At 34.9% G+C, this 17,487-nt stretch overlaps 1 protein-coding gene across 2 annotated transcripts; it reads left to right on the forward strand.

The window, feature by feature from the left end:
• Positions 1-3,556: 3,556 nt before the first annotated feature.
• Positions 3,557-17,401, forward strand: cuedc1a (CUE domain containing 1a). 2 transcript variants are annotated; one of them, XM_073829738.1, is made up of 12 exons: positions 3,558-3,722; positions 7,891-8,061; positions 9,849-10,427; positions 10,502-10,632; positions 12,357-12,483; positions 13,650-13,881; positions 15,657-15,722; positions 15,973-16,062; positions 16,153-16,246; positions 16,393-16,451; positions 16,538-16,610; positions 16,687-17,401. In XM_073829738.1, coding segments are annotated over exons 3-12 (1,182 nt in total). In that variant the 5' UTR covers positions 3,558-3,722; positions 7,891-8,061; positions 9,849-10,118; the 3' UTR covers positions 16,688-17,401. The 2 variants fall into 2 exon arrangements, with proteins under 2 accessions (XP_073685840.1, XP_073685839.1); XM_073829739.1 differs by lacking the exon at positions 15,657-15,722 and having other exon boundaries at positions 3,557-3,722.
• Positions 17,402-17,487: the final 86 nt, after the last annotated feature.

The raw sequence follows: 17,487 nt of genomic DNA on the forward strand, positions 1-17,487 counted from the left end.
TCACACAGATGTACCTTTGTTTGACAGGTTCCCTGCAGTCATGGAAAATCAAGAAATGGCAGTTATATAAGTTTCTAAATAGATTTTTTTGCAATCTCAATGCAAATTATTGTAACAAGTAATTTATTTATTTTATTTACTTATAATAATTTTAAATTAAAGTACTTATTTTATTTATTTTTCATTTATATATATATATATATATATATATATATATATATATATATATATATATATATATATATATATAAATGAAAAAGAAATAAATAAAATAAGTACTTTAAAATGTATTAGAATTATTATAAGTAAATAAAATAAATATTACTTTTTACAATAATTTGCATTGAGATTGCAAAAAAAATCTATTTAGAAATTTTATATAATAAATTTAAAGTACTTATTTATTCCTTTTTCATTTTGATGTGTGTGTGTGTGTATATATATATATATATATATATAATATATTTGTGTTTTGGGGGGGTTAATAATGTTTTTTGAAAAGCAAATCAGCATGTTAGAATGATTTTTGAAGGATCATGTGACACTGAAGACTGCAATGATGCTAAAAAAATTCGCTTTGATCACAGGAATAAATTACATTTTAAAATATATTCAAATAGAAAACAGTTATTTTAAATAGTAAAATATTTCAGAATTTTTCTGCTTTTGCTGTACTTCGGAACAAATAAATGCAGTCTTGGTAAGCAAAAGACTTTAAAAAAACATTTAAAATCATACTGTTCAAAAACTTTTGACTGGTAGTGTGTGTATATATATATATATATATATATATATTTGCTGGTCAAAAATACATGATCAGGATTATATTAGTAAGATATTTTGCTAGAAGTCTGTAAAGTTACACAGAAAATTCTGAGTCTGGCCTGTGGAAATGCAGAAGACCAGCAGGCACTCTCAGCCCAGGCAATTGGCCAAATATTTTCGCCCAACACTTGATTTTTGCATCAGTACAGCATCAGGCATTACACATCACATATAAGTGTTTTCTCAATGCATGATCCTCACCCCCCCAAAAAACCCTCTTTCATCTCTAATTCATGGCTCTCCATCTGGCCCTGTTCCAGTGTTCCCCTCCCCCCACACTAGTTCCTTAATCTTACATGCTGGCTTTTTTTTTCTTCGCGGAATCTCATATTGGTCGTTAGGACTCATTTCCATGTGCATTGGCTCCATTGGTGCGCGTTCACGGCCTCACGCTTGCCGCATCATTTGATCAGGCGTGACGCGCCCCTGGGATCCCAATACAATCAGCCCAGGGTTTAATCTCGTGTCCATGAGCAGGTGCTTCGGGTTCAAGGTCTTTTGTTTCACCCCTCACTGTCGCCTCACAACGGGGATAAAAGACAATGAGCCCCATTGAAAGAACAATTGCGCTTTTTTCAGGGCGCCGCTGTTCACCATCTGCCCGTGTCTGTAAGTACAGGCAGCTGTATTAGTATTTGAAGAGCATTTCTCTTTGTTCATTCATATTCATGAAAACATCTCATTTGGATGTTTCAGCAACATCGACCACTTAAGTAATAAATAATTTAGATTTATTATTGAAACTGAAAAGAAGTGGTTACACCCTATAAGAAGCCCCTGTATGCTAGGTTATTGTGGGGATTTCTCATATATAAATAAACAATCAGGAAAATATATTTATTCCAAAAAACAAAACTAAATTGTAAGTGGATGAGCTGCATTCAAAGTCCTAAAATAGCCAATAAATGTTAATCTAAGCTATGTTTGGTAAAATTAAGAAATGTTTTGCAGAATTTTATATATTTTTTTTATTTATTTATTTTTATTATAAATAAATGATTTGGTGATATTATGATGACTGTAAACTAAAATACAAATTTATATCTCTAATATTATGTGAAATAATATGTGAAATAGGTCTATGCTCACCAAATATACATTTATCCAAAAATATATTTAAAACAGTACTATCCTGAAATATTATGATTAAAAACAACTGTTTTTTATTTTAATATATATTATGAATGTATTAATACAAGTAAAATGTAAATTATTCCTGTGATGGCAAAGCTGTCACAAGATACTTCAGAAATGATTCCAATGTTCATTTGCTGTTCAAAAATCATTTATTATTATTATCAATGTTAAAATCAGTTGTGCTGCTTAATATCTATGTAACCTATGTACCTTGAGATGTTTATTCGGGATTATTTGATGAATAGAAAGCTTATTAAAACAGCATTTGAGATCAGTTGAGGTCAAAAGTTTACATACACCTAATTAATTATTTTAGCATACAAAGTGTATGTTGTTTTTTATTTAGTACTGACCCGAATTAGATATAGTCCACAAGAGAAAACAATAGCTGGATTTATCAAAATGACCCTGTTCAAAAGTTTGCATACACTTGATTCTTAATACTGTGTTGTTACCTGAATGATCCACAGCTGTGTTTGTTTGTTTAGTGATAGTTGTTCATAAGTCCCTTGTTTGTCCTGAACAGATAAAGTGCCTGCTGTTCTTCAAAATAATTATTTTATTTTGTAGCATTTTTGTGTGTTTAAACCCTTTTCAACAATGACTGTATGATTTTGAGATCCATCTTTTCACACTGAAGACAACTGAGGGACTCATGTGCAACTGTTACAGAAGTTTCAAATGCTCACTGATGCTTCCGAAGGAAACACGCATTGAAGATCAGGGTAAATTTAACCTATTTTGTCTTCTGGGGGACATGCAAGTATCTTCTGTAGCTTCTGAAGGGCAGTACTAAATAAAATTAAAAAATGATATTTAGGCAAAATAAAAATGTGCACATCTTCATTCGGTTCAAAGGTTTTCACCCCCATCTCTTATTGCATCGTTTTTCCTTCTGGAGCATCAGTGAGTGTTTGAACCTTCTGTAACAGTTGCATATGAGTCCCTCAGTTGTCCTCAGTGTGAAAAGATGGATCTCAAAATCATACAGTCATTGTTGAAAAGGGTTCAAATACACAAATGTGCTGAAAAACTAAAGAATTTGCGGGACCTCAAGGATTTTTCTGAAGAACAGCGGGCAGTTTAACTGTTCAGGACAAACAAGGGACTCATGAACAACTATCAAACAAACAAAAAAAAAACAGCTGTGGATCATTCAGGTAACAACACAGTATTAAGAATCAAGTGTATGTAAACTTTTGAACCGGGTCATTTCATAAACTCAACTATTATTTTCTCTTGTTGACTATGTGTAAATGTCTTTTATGTGAAATATCTTATTGAGGTCAGTACTAAGTCAAAAATAACATGCATTTTGTATGATCCCTCTTTTTTTGGTAAAATAGTTAAAATAGAAACTTTTGACCTCAACTCTATATATAATTAATTTATCCTTGCTGAATAAAAATATTAATATATATATAATCTTGATTCTTAAAGTATGAATATAATACTTTATTACATTTTTTAATTCATATAAATGCCAGCATATTTATGTAAATGGGCCTCAGCATTGATTTAATCTTTTGGTAATGAATGCCCGGATGCTTTACTCACCTGTATCCGCTATTGCTCTTGAGCGCGGTGAGAGGAGGATCATCTGCCCACAGCTCAAGCGCTTAAGAGCCGATAACGAGTCTCCATCTGACGCGCTGTGAACGCTGCTGTCTTCTGTTGTCACGCACTCAGTATCACTGTTTATATACAACATGGAGGAATGCAGCATCGAGTAATGTGTTCAGAGCCGATCTTTTCAGCTGGTAAGCTCTCATCCTCATTCTAATTCTACTGCTCCTTTTTCTCCCAAATAATTTGAATATGCATTTATTTTGAACAAGTATATACAGAAGCGCTGTTCAGTTATTATTCTAACTAGACAGGCCTTAGGAATGAATCTGTCGTGCGGTTGTGCTGTAATAACGCCCTATATAGTGCAGGGCTCGTAAATTACGGTGGTTATATTGCTACAGTATGATGTGATGGAGTTAGGCAAACATAACTGTGCCTCTGGTCTATAAATTTCTATACGTAACAATTAACTAATAATAATAATAATTATAATTTATTGTGTGGTTTTACCTTTTTTATTTATTTTTGCACGTGGTAATATCATGTAAAAATGGTAAGATAAACGTGTGGAAGCTGCTAAATCATATAGAGAAGGACTTTGCAAGCATGAAAGAACGCAATATTTTGACAAACTAAAGTTAATAGGTGGTAAAGATATGTATGAGTGGTATTAATTAAAATATTAGCCTAATATTTCACCTACCTGACTGGAAGTGACAAGAACAAAAACGAATGTTGTCAAGATTCTTACTCTGGAAATCCTGGTTCACTTTGGCCAGCCACAAACACCTTTTCTTCCTCAGACAGTTTTTTCACACTTCACCTTGATTTGTTATAAGTTTTGGCAGTCTGTAGTACTCCAAATGTTTTTTCAGGGTCTGACAGATTAGTACAGCCCCAAACATGACAAAAAGTGACCATTTTCAGGTCATCGGCCTGCAAACATCAGGTGATGTGCAATTTAATTGCCTCATTATTAGTTTAAACGCTATTTTGACTATCACCTCCCCTCTGGACTGTTCCTTCCTGTCCTCTCTTCTTCACTTTTCTCCTTCTATCTCAGCGGAACCAGGTCAGAAACAAGGACAGTGTCAAAGCCCTGCTCATGCTTTTGGTTCAGTGCACACTGTGCAACTGTTCCCCTTTTCTTTGGGTTAAACATTACAAAAGCCTTCTTGTATTAATGTTTGGAAAAATGTTTGCATCTTTTCGGTGCGATCTGCAGTTCTGTTCCTATAAAAAGAATTAAAACAAAAGCCTTAAAACGTGTAAGCGACTAGAGGAATTTATCCTCATGAGTTTGGCCCCATTAGAGCTAATGATAGCATAGTGAAGAGAGGTGCCAGTGAACGTGCTGCTACTTTTATACGTAGACAGCAGGCGCGTGTTCTGACATAAGCACTAACCCACAGACGACTCCTGTGGTGATAACAGCTCTCCTTGTCAGACACCACAATCTGTCCGCTTGGATTTCACTCTCCTCTTGGCCGCTGAATCAGCCAGAAATGCATCCGAATTTGGCACAGTAATACAGAAAGGGAGACTGGGATCGTTTTGGCAGGGACTACCTTCTAAATTTCATTAAAACTTTGTTTATAGCTTATTATTAATGAAGGGGCCATCTATGTCTGCCAGCTTCACACTTATGTCCTGTTCCAAAAGGAGTCATTAAAGATTTGTTCAATTGTTTAAAGGAATAGTTCACCCAAAAATAAAAAATCTGAAATGATTTGTTCACCCTGCACTCTTAATCGAATGCAAAATTCACTTGCATATAAATGTCACTGTGTCACTGTGAACAGAGCGGTTTTTGACAATGTAAAAAGAGTGTTTTACACGACCATTGAGAAATTGTAAGTATTTTGCAAACATTTCATGAAGACCCTAAAGAATCATGCCAAACTTCCCTTGTGGGAAATGGGCATCGATGTCCCCTTTGAAAAAAGATTCTTTGTTGGCATCTGTGAACACCCAAGGTTTTATATAGTAAAAAAGTAAGCTGTTCTTCATGCTAAGAGAAAAATAGTTATTTTAAGAACTATTCACTGAAAGGCTCTTTGGGGAGCCGGAAATGGCATTGCTGCCATTCTGAAACCTTAATTTTTAATGTTAAAGTGAACCTGTGTGATTCTGACTGATATTCTTTCATGAAACACAAAACATAATTTTTTTTTAAGAATTAATTTATTTGATTTTTTATGCAAAACCAATAGTGACTGAGTCTGTCAAGTACCAAAAGCACTATAAAAGTATCATAAAAGTAGTCATATGGATCATTCTTTTGAGTCAAATCAGTTGATCTAAATTATTACAATTGATTCACAAAATGTACTGATTCATTTCTTGAATTCAACTGACTGACTCAGAGATTTAGCAGTTCTCAATTTAAGGGTCATTCACACAGAGGATGATAACAGTATAGATACAGTTGAAGTTTATGTACACTTTGCAGAATCTGCAAAATGTTAATTATTTTACCAAAATTAGAGGGATTATACAAAATGCATGGCTATTTTTAAGTGCTGACTTGAAGAACATACACATATAATCCACGAGAGAAAATAATAGGGGAATTTATAAAAACGACCCCTTTCGAAAGTTTACATACGCTTGATTCTTAATACTGTGTTGTTGTTGTTTTTGGTTTTTGTTTAGTGATAGTTGTTCATGAGTCCCTTGTTTATCCTGAACAGTTAAACTGCCCGCTGTTCTTCAGAAAAACATGATGCGTTAAGAGCCGGGGGTGAAAACTTTTTGAATTTGAAGAATTTTTCTTCTGGGAAACATGTAAATATCCTTTGTAGCTTCTGAAAGGCAGTACTAAATGAAAAAATATATATATTATTTAGGCAAAATAAGAAAAATTTGCACATCTTCAATCGGTTCAAAAGTTTTCACCCCCAGCTCCTAATGTATTGTGTTTCCTTCTGAGCCATCAGTGAGCGTTTAAACCTTCTGTAATAGTTGCATATGAGTCTCTCCGTTGTCCTAAGTGTGAAAAGATGGATCTCAAAATCATACAGTCTTTGTTGGAAAGGGTTCAAATACACAAAAATGCTGAAAACCAAGGAATTTGTGGGACCTGAAGTATTTTTGGAAGAACAGCAGCTCAACTGTTCAGGACAAAAAAGGGACTCATGAACAACTATCACTAAAAAACAAACAAAACAAAAAAAAACAGCCGTGGATCATTTAGGTAACAACACAGTATTAAGAATCAAGTGTATGTAAACTTTTGAACGGGGTCATTTTTTTTAAATTCAACTATTATTTTCTCTTGTAGACTATATGTAAACATCTTTTATGTGAAATATCTTGTTTAGGTCAGTACTAAATAAAAAATAACATGCATTTTGTATGATCCCTCTTATTTTAGTAAAACAATTAACATTTTGTAGACTCTGCAAGGTGTATGTAAACTTTTGACTTCAACTATATATATATATATAATTCATTATATGGATATAGTTGAACAATAAATACACTGACATCCAATAAGAATTCATCCTGCTTTAAAAACACAGCAGACAGGAGAACGTTATCATTCATTGGTTTGTCATTAATATAGTTATCATTCATAGTTATCGGCCTTTATAGCTCATTTTAGGGGAAGTAAAAAAGTAATTCAGCTTTGAAACAACATTAAGGTGTGTAAATAATAACAGAATTTTATTTTTGGGTGAATGATCTCTATAGTGTGAATGACTTGACCCCAAGTGTGACCTTTAAACGATTCAATTCTGTTTGAGTTTTGTATACAAAAAACCTTTACGCTTACAGTGCAGCTTTATTGATTTCATATCAGGTGTGTGACAAACAGCAAGATTGAATGAAGCTTTTAATCAGGTTTGGCGCTTTAACACCACTGCTGTGGTTTATTCTGAGCTTCCTTAATGAATCACTTGCTCCGAGGGTCCGACGACTGCGGGATTGATAGTCGTGGGGGTTGCCATGGAGACAAGACCAGCAGTCTCCGATCACATTGACGGTGGATGATGGCCGTAATTTAAAATAACAAGCTTTCCTGTGTTGCACCAGAAGAATGATTGCTTTCATTAGGATGACACCTCCACCGTGCCGAGATCTCTTTCACAATTATCAATCAGATCCTGCGGCGTGTGGCATTCCTCTGGCTCTAATCCGTCTCAGTGGGTCACACGGACCCCTGCTTAACCGATATCAGCTCAGCAGGCGTATTAACTATGGATGACGTCAGTCTTTGCTGTATGTTATTCACAAGGGCACAGCCGCCCTTCTTCAGAGACACATCACTAAGCTGCTACTGTTCCTGCGCTCGCTGGCGAACTGTGCCAGAGTCTGTGGCTATATTTAGCGCTGCCTGTTTGGTTTTGGGTGCAGATTAATGTGGAGAGATGAAAATGGGAGCGAGGGATATCCGAACCTCTCCGATGACGGATTTAATGGAGGAGCCCGCAGCCTGTGATGGGAGCTAAAGGTTTTTCCTGCTGGCTGTAGTCGCTTCCTGGTGGATCTTTTGGTGCGAGCCCGCATCTCCTCTGCAGACAGACGGTGAGTAGGAAATTGATACATATATGGGCATGTGAAGCACACGGCACATACATGATTACATCGTGAGCACAGTGTCCGATCATGTTTGGTGTGAGGGCAAATTGTTCCCTTTTGAAGACTTTAATACATACCCTGTCTTTTATGGAAGCCTTGTTTGTTAATGACCCTGATCTCTTTAATGACCAATGGGGAACATCCACTGCATGACTCATGCTAGTCATGTGTGTGCATGTGTGTGTGTATGCTTTATGATTTAAAATAATACATTTAAAGAAAATGTAAAGATATACTGTAAAGATGAAACAATTTCTATAATTGTTTTTGGGTTGTTCACATGGCACATCTAAAACCATTTTAACAGCACTTTATTGTATAATTATATTATATTATATATTTGAACCTCTTGCACTGATGTTAAAGCCAATAAATACTATAGGATCTACCAAAAATAAATAAATAACAAATAAAGGTACATGGTGTTTTTGGGGCCTCGTATTGAGTGTTGTTACTGTTAACTAAAAAAATAAAATTATGAAAAATCATTTTCAGTAATTGAAATAAAGCTAAAATATAAACATTAAAAGAAAACTTACATTTTAATTTACATTATTGCCTAGGCAACTAACTGAAAAACAAAATAAAAAATAACATAAACGTGCAAAAACAAGTAAAAATGACTGAAGCACTTAAGATGATAAGGTAATTACTAAAACTTTAAATTTAAACGAACTGAAAATATAAAAGTAAAAGCTTATTCAAAATATTAATAAGTACTATATTAGTATATATAGTAAATAATACTAAAATAACAGTGTTCGTATTAAATGAGAGACTACATAAAAAAAATCTATTTTCATACTGCGGGACCATTTATTATTAACCAGTTAACTAGTGAAAACAAAAAATTTTGAAAAAACTTGATAAAACAGTGTCCAGTTACAGAATATACACTTTCCCTTATGTATTATGTATTCATATTTAAACTCACACACACATATAAAATATAAAGTACTGTAGAATCTACCAATAAATAAATAAAATATAGGCACATGCTGTTTTGAGGCCTCATATTCAGTGTTGGTACTGTTAACTAAAAAATAAAATTATTAAAAGTAATTTCCGTTAATTGAAATAAAGAAATATAAAAAAACTTTTTTTAATTCCATTTTTAACTAAAAGAAATAAGTAACTAAATAAAGTATTAAAATTACTAAAACTGACATGCACAAAAACATGTAAAATGACAAAAGTACTTAACATTATTACTAAAACTTCAAGTAAAATTAAAATGACAACTGAAAATATAAAAATAAAAGTATACACTACCAGTCAAAAGTTTTTGAACAGTAAGATGAAAATGTTTTTTATAGAATTTTCTTCTGCTCACCAAGCATGCATTTATTTGATCCAAAGTACAGCAAAAACAGTAAGTTGTGAAATATTTTTACTATTAAAAATAACTGTTTTCTATTTGAATATATTTTAAAATGTAATTTATTCCTGTGATTTCAAAAGCAGGCAGACTGGAGTAATTATGGTGAAAATGTAGCTTTGATCACAGGAATAAATTACATATTCAAATAGAAAGCAGTTATTTTAAATAGTAAAAATATTTCACAATAATTTCACATTTTTGAAAAAAAAAATTCAGGCTTGGTGAGCAGAAGAGAGATCTTACTATTCAAAAACTTTTGAGCGGTACTATATATATGTACTGACATGTTTTTTCCAACAATCCTTCTACTGAATGAAAAACCAATTGTTAACATTTTGCTCTTCTAATGTAGGTCTTCAGGAGCTGTTTGTCCTTTGCTTTGAGGGTGACTGTGAGAGTGAGAGCAAGGTATTCTGGGAATCCCAGCCAGCCCTGGATGTGGTTGAGTCTCAGCTATTAGCAGCAGAAGAAAAGTTTATCCAATGCTGCCCCTCTATATACTAAAGCTCACCTCCAGAGGCATCATGAGTGGATAACAGGTGTGGCCGGAGGCGGTGCATAGGTGAAGGGGTGGGGCCACTGCGGTGGATGGGCAGTATTGAGCGGGAGAGAGGTGCTATAAATGATGACCAGCCTTTTCCGCCGGAGTAATGCGAACAGTAACCATGGCAGTGGTACGCGAGGGGGTGATGCTGCCTCGGGGGAGCTCAATAACAGGAGGGCTCCACGTCAGGTCCGGCGTTTGGAGTTTAGCCAGGCTATGGACGACTTTAAGACGATGTTCCCCAGTATGGAGCATGAGGTTATCGAGTGTGTCTTGAGAGCCAACCATGGTGCTGTCGACTCCACCATTGACCAGCTACTGCAGATGAGCTTGGACAGCCAGGCCACAGATGACAGCTCAGATTCTGAGGACAGCATCCCTCCAGAGGTAGGTCTAGGAACTTGTATTATGAGCTAAACGTTTGGCGTAAAATCTTGGTACACAAATCTAATCTCCTGCAGATCCTGGAGAGAACGCTAGAGCCGGACAGCTCAGATGAGGAGCCTCCACCCGTCTACGCGCCGCCCTCCTATGACATGCACATCTATGACAGAAAGCATCCTGCAGATGTTCCATCCACACCACCACCCAGGCAAGAAGCACATCTATTCATGTTACTACTACTTCATGTTATTACTAATAATAAGAGTAGACTTAAATCTATGAGACATTGTATCGGCATTCACTTTTTATGTATTTGCTTGACAAATTTCAGCTAATGTTTATTCTTCCTCTTCAAACCGAATGGTTTTGATGACAGACTTTGGCTCAGGCATTTCAGAATGACTAAAACAACATGTATTTTACAGAAGTTCCGTATTGGACATCCAAACAGGCCCAAATTCTCATAGACTTCCTTTGAGGGGGTGAAAACTTTTGTACAATAACTCTTTTAGGGTATTTAAGCTGTAATTCTTTTACCAAAATAAGAGGGATCATACAAAATGCAGGTTATTTTTTATTTAGTACTGACCTGAATAAGATATTTCACATAAAAGATGTTTACATATAGTCCACAAGAGAAAATAATAGTTGTATTTATAAAAATCCTGTTCAAAAGTTTACATACACTTGATTCTTAATACTGTGTTGTTACCTGAATGATCCACAGTTTTTTTTTGTTTAGTGATAGTTGTTCATGACTCCCTTGTTTGTTCTGAACAGTAAATCAGCCTCCTGTTATTCAGAAAAATCTGCTTTTTTAGCATTTTTGTGTATTTGAACACTTTTCAACAATGACTGTATGATTTTGAGATCCATCTTTTCACACTGAGGACAACTGAGGGACTCATATGCAACTATTACAAACGGTTCAAATGCTCACTGATTCTCCAGAAGGAAAAACAAGGCATTAAGAGCCAGGGTGTAAACTTTTGAACACAATGAAGATGTGTACATTTCTCTTATTTTGCCTAAATATCATATTTTCTTTACATTTAGTACTGCCCTTCAGAAGCTACAAAAGATACTTACATGTTTCCCAGAAAATAAATGATTTAAATTTAGCCTGATCTTCACATTTAAAATGTTTCATGACAGAGCAGTTTAGTTTGTTGCTTTTAAGTTGTGTAAACAGTTTACATTTACACTTTCTTTATGAAATAAATTGTTTCTATGTCCCTTATTAGTTTGGTGTTATTACATCAAAGCTTCAAAGTCTTGAAGACTACATTGTTTGATCATTCAGAGGTTTTTATGTCTGTGTTCAAAACTGTTTCCATGCAAAGTTGATAATTTACCTTTTTTGAAAATTGGAATATATTGGAATAATGTATAAAATCACTTACTGAGAAATTGGAGCAAGAATCAATAATCAAAATGAAAGTTGGGGATGCAACTGTAGCTTCAGATTTCCAAATTACTTGCGCCTCAGAGTGCACAGATGAAACACAATAACTACCTGGCAACATCAGGTTAGGTTGCATTTGGTGGAGGATACCTGATGTTTGAGAACGCAATTGTGAGAGACAGTTTTGTGAGACAACCAAATCATTTTTGATGACAGAATTCAGCTTAGGGATTTCAGAATGACTAAAGCAACATTTAAGCAACATTAAGCACTTATTAATATACCACCAATTAATGTTTCACCTCTGTTGAGTGCATATGTTTTTATGCACATTTTAAGATTTAATGCACAGCTTGACATTTTTCTCATAGACTATATGGATGTTAACATAGTTCCTGATTGATTAGTGTGTAAACTCAGTAAACAACGTCTTTAAATCACAAGATGAGAATTCCATCAGGCCTTTCTAATTTCAGTGTGTTTTGTTAGAAAAAATTATCTTTATTTTATACTCATTGTTTTCTCAGGTTCGATGATTATCCCCCTCCTGGGCATCAGCAGGTCGGCAGATACAGGAACTGGAATCCACCGTTACTAGGAAACCTCCCTGATGACTTCCTGCGCATCCTGCCTCAACAGTCAGAGAGTCTTCAGGTGGGTTTATGAACCACTAACATGTATTCTGTATTAAAATCATGGCTAAATATCATGTTTTTACATCAACAGAACATTTAATTTCAGATTCAAAGATTTAGATTTAGATCCATATTCAAATTCTGTCCATATCATACTTTTTTTTTTACATATTTTCATTTTATGCATAGCATTTCATTCAGAAGTACACAAAAATATCTTGTGTTTACAACAACAAGCATTACATATTGATTTAAAGACTCATAAATATTGAAAAGTCCACAAAACTAGTCTAAAGGGTCAATTTTTTGAAATTGAGATTTATACATCATATGAAAGCTGAATATGCTTTCCGTTGATGTATGGTTTGATTTTGAAAAAATCAAAATATTGAGAAAATCGCCTTTAAGGATGTCCAAATGAAGTTCTAAACAATGCATATTATTAATCAAAAATTAAATTTTGATATATTTACGGTAGGAAATTTACAAAATATCTTCATGAACCATAATCTTTACTTAATATCTTAATGATGTGTGGCATAAATAAAAATTGTTAGTATTATAATATGTGACCCTGGACCACAAAACCAGTCATAAGGTTAAATTTTACAAAACTGAGATATATACATCATATGAAAGTTCAATAAATAAGCTTTCTATTGATGTATGGTTTGTTAGGATAGGACGATATTTCGCCGAGATACATCTATTTGAAAATCTGGAATCTGAGGGTGCAAAAAAATCAAAATACTGTGAAAATCACCTTTAAAGTTGTCCAAATTAGGTTCTTAACAATGCATATTACTAATCAAAAATGACATTTTGATATATTTATTGTAGGTATTTTACAAAAAATCTTTTTGGAACATGATCTTTACAGAATTCCCTAATGATTTGACCCATACAATGTATTTTTGGCTATTGCTACAAATATACCCCAGCGACTTAAGACTGGTTTTGTGGTCCTGGGTCACATATATAAAAAAATTGTTCGATAATTTTGACCCATACAATGTATTTTTGGCCATTGCTACAAATATACCCCAGCGACTTAAGACTGGTTTTTGTGGTCCAGGGTCACAAATATACTCGCTTTAAGGCCAGACAAAGTTTGTTAATTAATCTTATGACTAATCTTATATCATTTCGGTAAAAATGTAATTTGTGATTTCTGTCCCCCCACAGCGTTCTCAAAGCAACCTGTCTCAGCCTTCCTCCTCCTCCTCTTCCTCCCTGTCGTCCCTGACGCAGCTTTCGTCCAGCAGTAGTGTCCTGTCAGGTGGCGTTTGGTCATCTGAACAGGACAAGAAGTTAAAACAGTACTTGGAGGATGAGCGAATAGCCCTTTTCTTGCAGAATCAGGAGTTCATGAAAGAGCTACAGCGTAACAGAGACTTCCTTATAGCTCTGGAGATAGGTACACATACACAAATATATGCTGACCTCAATGTGAATTTCACATTGCCTTATATTGTTTACAGAGTTGTGATGTAATGGAAGTAGCAACATAATTTTTCCTCCATATTGTGACGTGCATCTGAATGAAATAGGTCAAAAATTGTTAACAATAAGTTCAATAACGTTCAATTTACAAAATTTTTACAAAAAACTGAATTTTACAGGATTTTAAATTATAATTAAATTAAAGGTATACTTTAAAGGATTAGTTAATTTCCAGAATAAAAATGTCCTGATAATTTATTAACCCCTATGTCATTCAAGATGTTCATGTCTTTCCTTCTTCAGTATTTTGAAGAAAATATTCCAGGTTTTTTCTCCATATAGTGGACTTCATTGGGGATCAGCAGGTTGAAGGTCCAAACTGCAGACTCTACATGATCCCAGCCAAGGACTAAGGGTCTTAATACTAAGGGATAGTGAAACTATCGTCCATTTTTGAGAAAAAATAAAAAATATATACTTTTTAAACTCAAATGTTCATCTTGATTAGTATGGTGACAAGTATGGTGTACTACGGATCAAAGAGGTAGGGTAGAGCGAAAAACTCCATCTCATTTTCTCCTCCAACTTCAAAATCGTTGTTTTAGCTTTTTTGTAAAAGGCATTTTACTTTCTTTGCTTTGTAAACTCTGGGTCGGTACCTCCTCCTACGTCACGTGTGACTTTTCCAATAGGACTACGTAATGTGTGAAGTCGAGCGAGTGCAAGACGAGCATTTGTGGTTAAAAAGTATATACATTTTTATTTTTTTTAAATAAATGACCAATTGTTTCGCTACATAAGACCCTCATTCCTCGGCTGGAATTGTATAGAGCCCTTTGGAACTGCAATTCGGACCTTCAGTTTGACTCCCAGTGAAGTCTAATATATGGAGAAAAATCCTGGAATGTTTTCCTCAAAAATCTTAATTTCTTTTCGACTGAAGAAAGAAAGACACAAACATCTTGGCTGACATGGAGGTGAATAAATTATCAGGAATTTTTTATTCCAGAAGTGAACTAATCCTTTCATTGAACTGACTTCTACTACTATTCATATGAATTTATTTATACTTCATTCAATTCTGTTTAAGTTATACTTACTACAGACCTAATTATAAATTAATATTTTATTTTATTCTGTTACTATGGGGAAATTTTACTTTCAGACATTTTCCCCGTGAAAATGTAGTGTAACTAAGTCAAAAACACATTACACAGTCACACAAACACTCATTTTTCAAACATACTTCATATAAGATGAAATGTTTGGATTTCTCCATGTGAGGAAAACATGTCATTCATAGTAAAGAATTCATAAACCAACATTGCATTCCAGCATCTTTTTTTTGCAGTTTTTGACATACACTAGACCCCCTCAAAGTCTTGACTCCTCTCCAGATTTCTTCCTCACCTTACATGTTTTTGGACATAATGAAAAGCACCATACAAAAAATTCACAATTACCAAATTGAGTACTACATGTTTAATTTGAATCCACGTTCTATTTGCAAAAAGATTTGCAATATTTTTCATTATCATATCTGTAACCCATTGCTCCCATCTTTCTGCTAAAATGCGTTTTAAATGAACCCCAGAGGTGTGTGTGTGTTTGTGTGTTTGTGTGTGTGAAAAGCTTTCATTCCTAACACACTGTGTGCAGTGTTGTGTTGTTCACTCCACTGTCTCCACTCACTCTGGAGCGGCTGATCTTCACCTGCCCTCAGTGACCCTGTTACCTGCTGTGTTTTAGATCGTCAGAGGTGCGAGAAAACACAGTGTGGTCATTCATCCGCTTGCACGAAGAACTCCGCCGAAGGTAGATTCCCTTCATTTTCATCCATTACCCTCGTCCGCCACACAAACACAGACAGGAAACGTTATCTAAACACAACAGTCAGATAATGGCCTACAGAGACCTAATTCTACACCTTTCCAGCGTTTTTTAGTTTAAATTAGTCTGTTAACAAAAAAAATTTAAATTATTTTATCATTTTAACATCTGCAGAACTCAAAGGAGAATATGAGATTAGTAAAAGTCAAATTCATATGTCAAATTCTTGATGTAGGTGATAATTGTGGCTCGGGGTCTGAGGAGGCCTGTTCATCAGTCTCTGACGATGCCTTATTCCTGGAGAAACTCAAGCACATGGGCAAATGTAAGAAAACTCAGACCCAAAGTTTAACAGCAAGTGCATGTAATGGCTTGAGCTCTTGCCCCTTTCTGACCAGTGTATTAATATCTACAGCTACAAGGAAGAAGCTCTTTGAAATTGCTAGATCATTCTCGGAGAAGACCAGAAGGAAGAAGTCCAAAAAGCGAGCTCTGCCCAAACACCAGTCGTATCCTCACAAGTCTAGCACTGACAGGCGCTGCCTGTAGTTTGCATCTATGTATATTGTGTAGACTTAAATGTGCCAGCTTTAACATACATCTTAGAAGCTATATGGCATTGTAGTAGTGTGTTTGGTCCTTGACTTCCTCTCAGTCTTGCCTCTGCAACCTCCACTGTCAATCTCCTGGAAGAAGTAGAGGGGCCACCATCGAGTAAATATTCTCTTTGTCTAAACGCAATTGTGAAATGTAATGGCACTGCATGAATGTATAATATTTGGTGTGTATGTGTCTATAAGCCGAGGAAGATGGCCAACTTAAGAGACTCTCAGGAAGACAGGAAGGGGAGGAGTCAACAGAAGTGATGTCATGGTAAGTGCACACAAACACGCTAAACATCCTTACATCGCTGGACAAATTTAGACACATTTTTTATGATCTCTGACAGATGGATATATCCTGGCTGGAGCAGACAGTGGTCTTTGCTTCAGCAGCACTGAAGACTAAAGCATCATGAAGATCAAGATTTTACTTATTAGTTTCCTGCAATGCTTAATTAAACCTGAGCCATAAAGTCATCATAGTTCTATATTGTTTGTAATATTTTCTGACTGCCATGTGGTGTAGCAGATCTGGTGGTGTTTAGAGGAATGCTGTGTCGGGACAGTTCTCACGCTGTGCTGGGACTCAGGACTCAGAACATCCGCAAGCACAAAACCTCATTGCTCAGCTTGATAAGAAAATCTGTGTTTATCTCAGGAGAATTATTAAAATGGCCTGGAGCCCATGTACAGTTCCTGTCATGTTTATAGATAACGCTCTTTCCATTTCTCATGATCTAATTTGATAGGTATTCCTTTGATAACTGGGTGATTGATTAAAAATGAGTTATCAAGTTTAGTTGCTATGTTGCAGTGTTTTTAACCAGCTCACAATTTAAAATCATGCTCAAGACTTTTTCCGAAAATTCTGCTTCTTTTCAACATATTTTATTCTTAGTGTGAAGTAAGATCCGGTTGTGTGTATTCACACTGGGATAGTAATTATTAAAACTAAATTGTACTTTTCACACTTTAGGGCTGTCAGCTCACTGTAAATTGCTGTTGATTTTCAGAGAATCATTTTGTTTGTTATTAAATAAATTACATTTTGAAACCAACACATCCTTGTTTTGTCTTTTGATTATTAGCTTCCAGAAGGGATAAAACAATTTTACAAAGTCAAACATTAGGATGGGAAACAGTTTTGT

This window comes from Garra rufa, chromosome 23 (genome assembly GCF_049309525.1).
Source record: "Garra rufa chromosome 23, GarRuf1.0, whole genome shotgun sequence".
Classification (NCBI taxonomy): Eukaryota; Metazoa; Chordata; class Actinopteri; order Cypriniformes; family Cyprinidae; genus Garra; species Garra rufa.

Excerpts from the sequence above, each read along its gene's own strand:
- cuedc1a (XM_073829738.1), top strand. The coding sequence starts at position 10,119 with ATGATGACCAGCCTTTTCCGCCGGAGTAATGCGAACAGTAACCATGGC. Across the intron at positions 10,633-12,356 it reads CCATCCACACCACCACCCAG|GTTCGATGATTATCCCCCTC; the intron begins GCAAGAAGCACA and ends TTGTTTTCTCAG. Across the intron at positions 16,063-16,152 it reads ACTCAAGCACATGGGCAAAT|CTACAAGGAAGAAGCTCTTT; the intron begins GTAAGAAAACTC and ends TAATATCTACAG.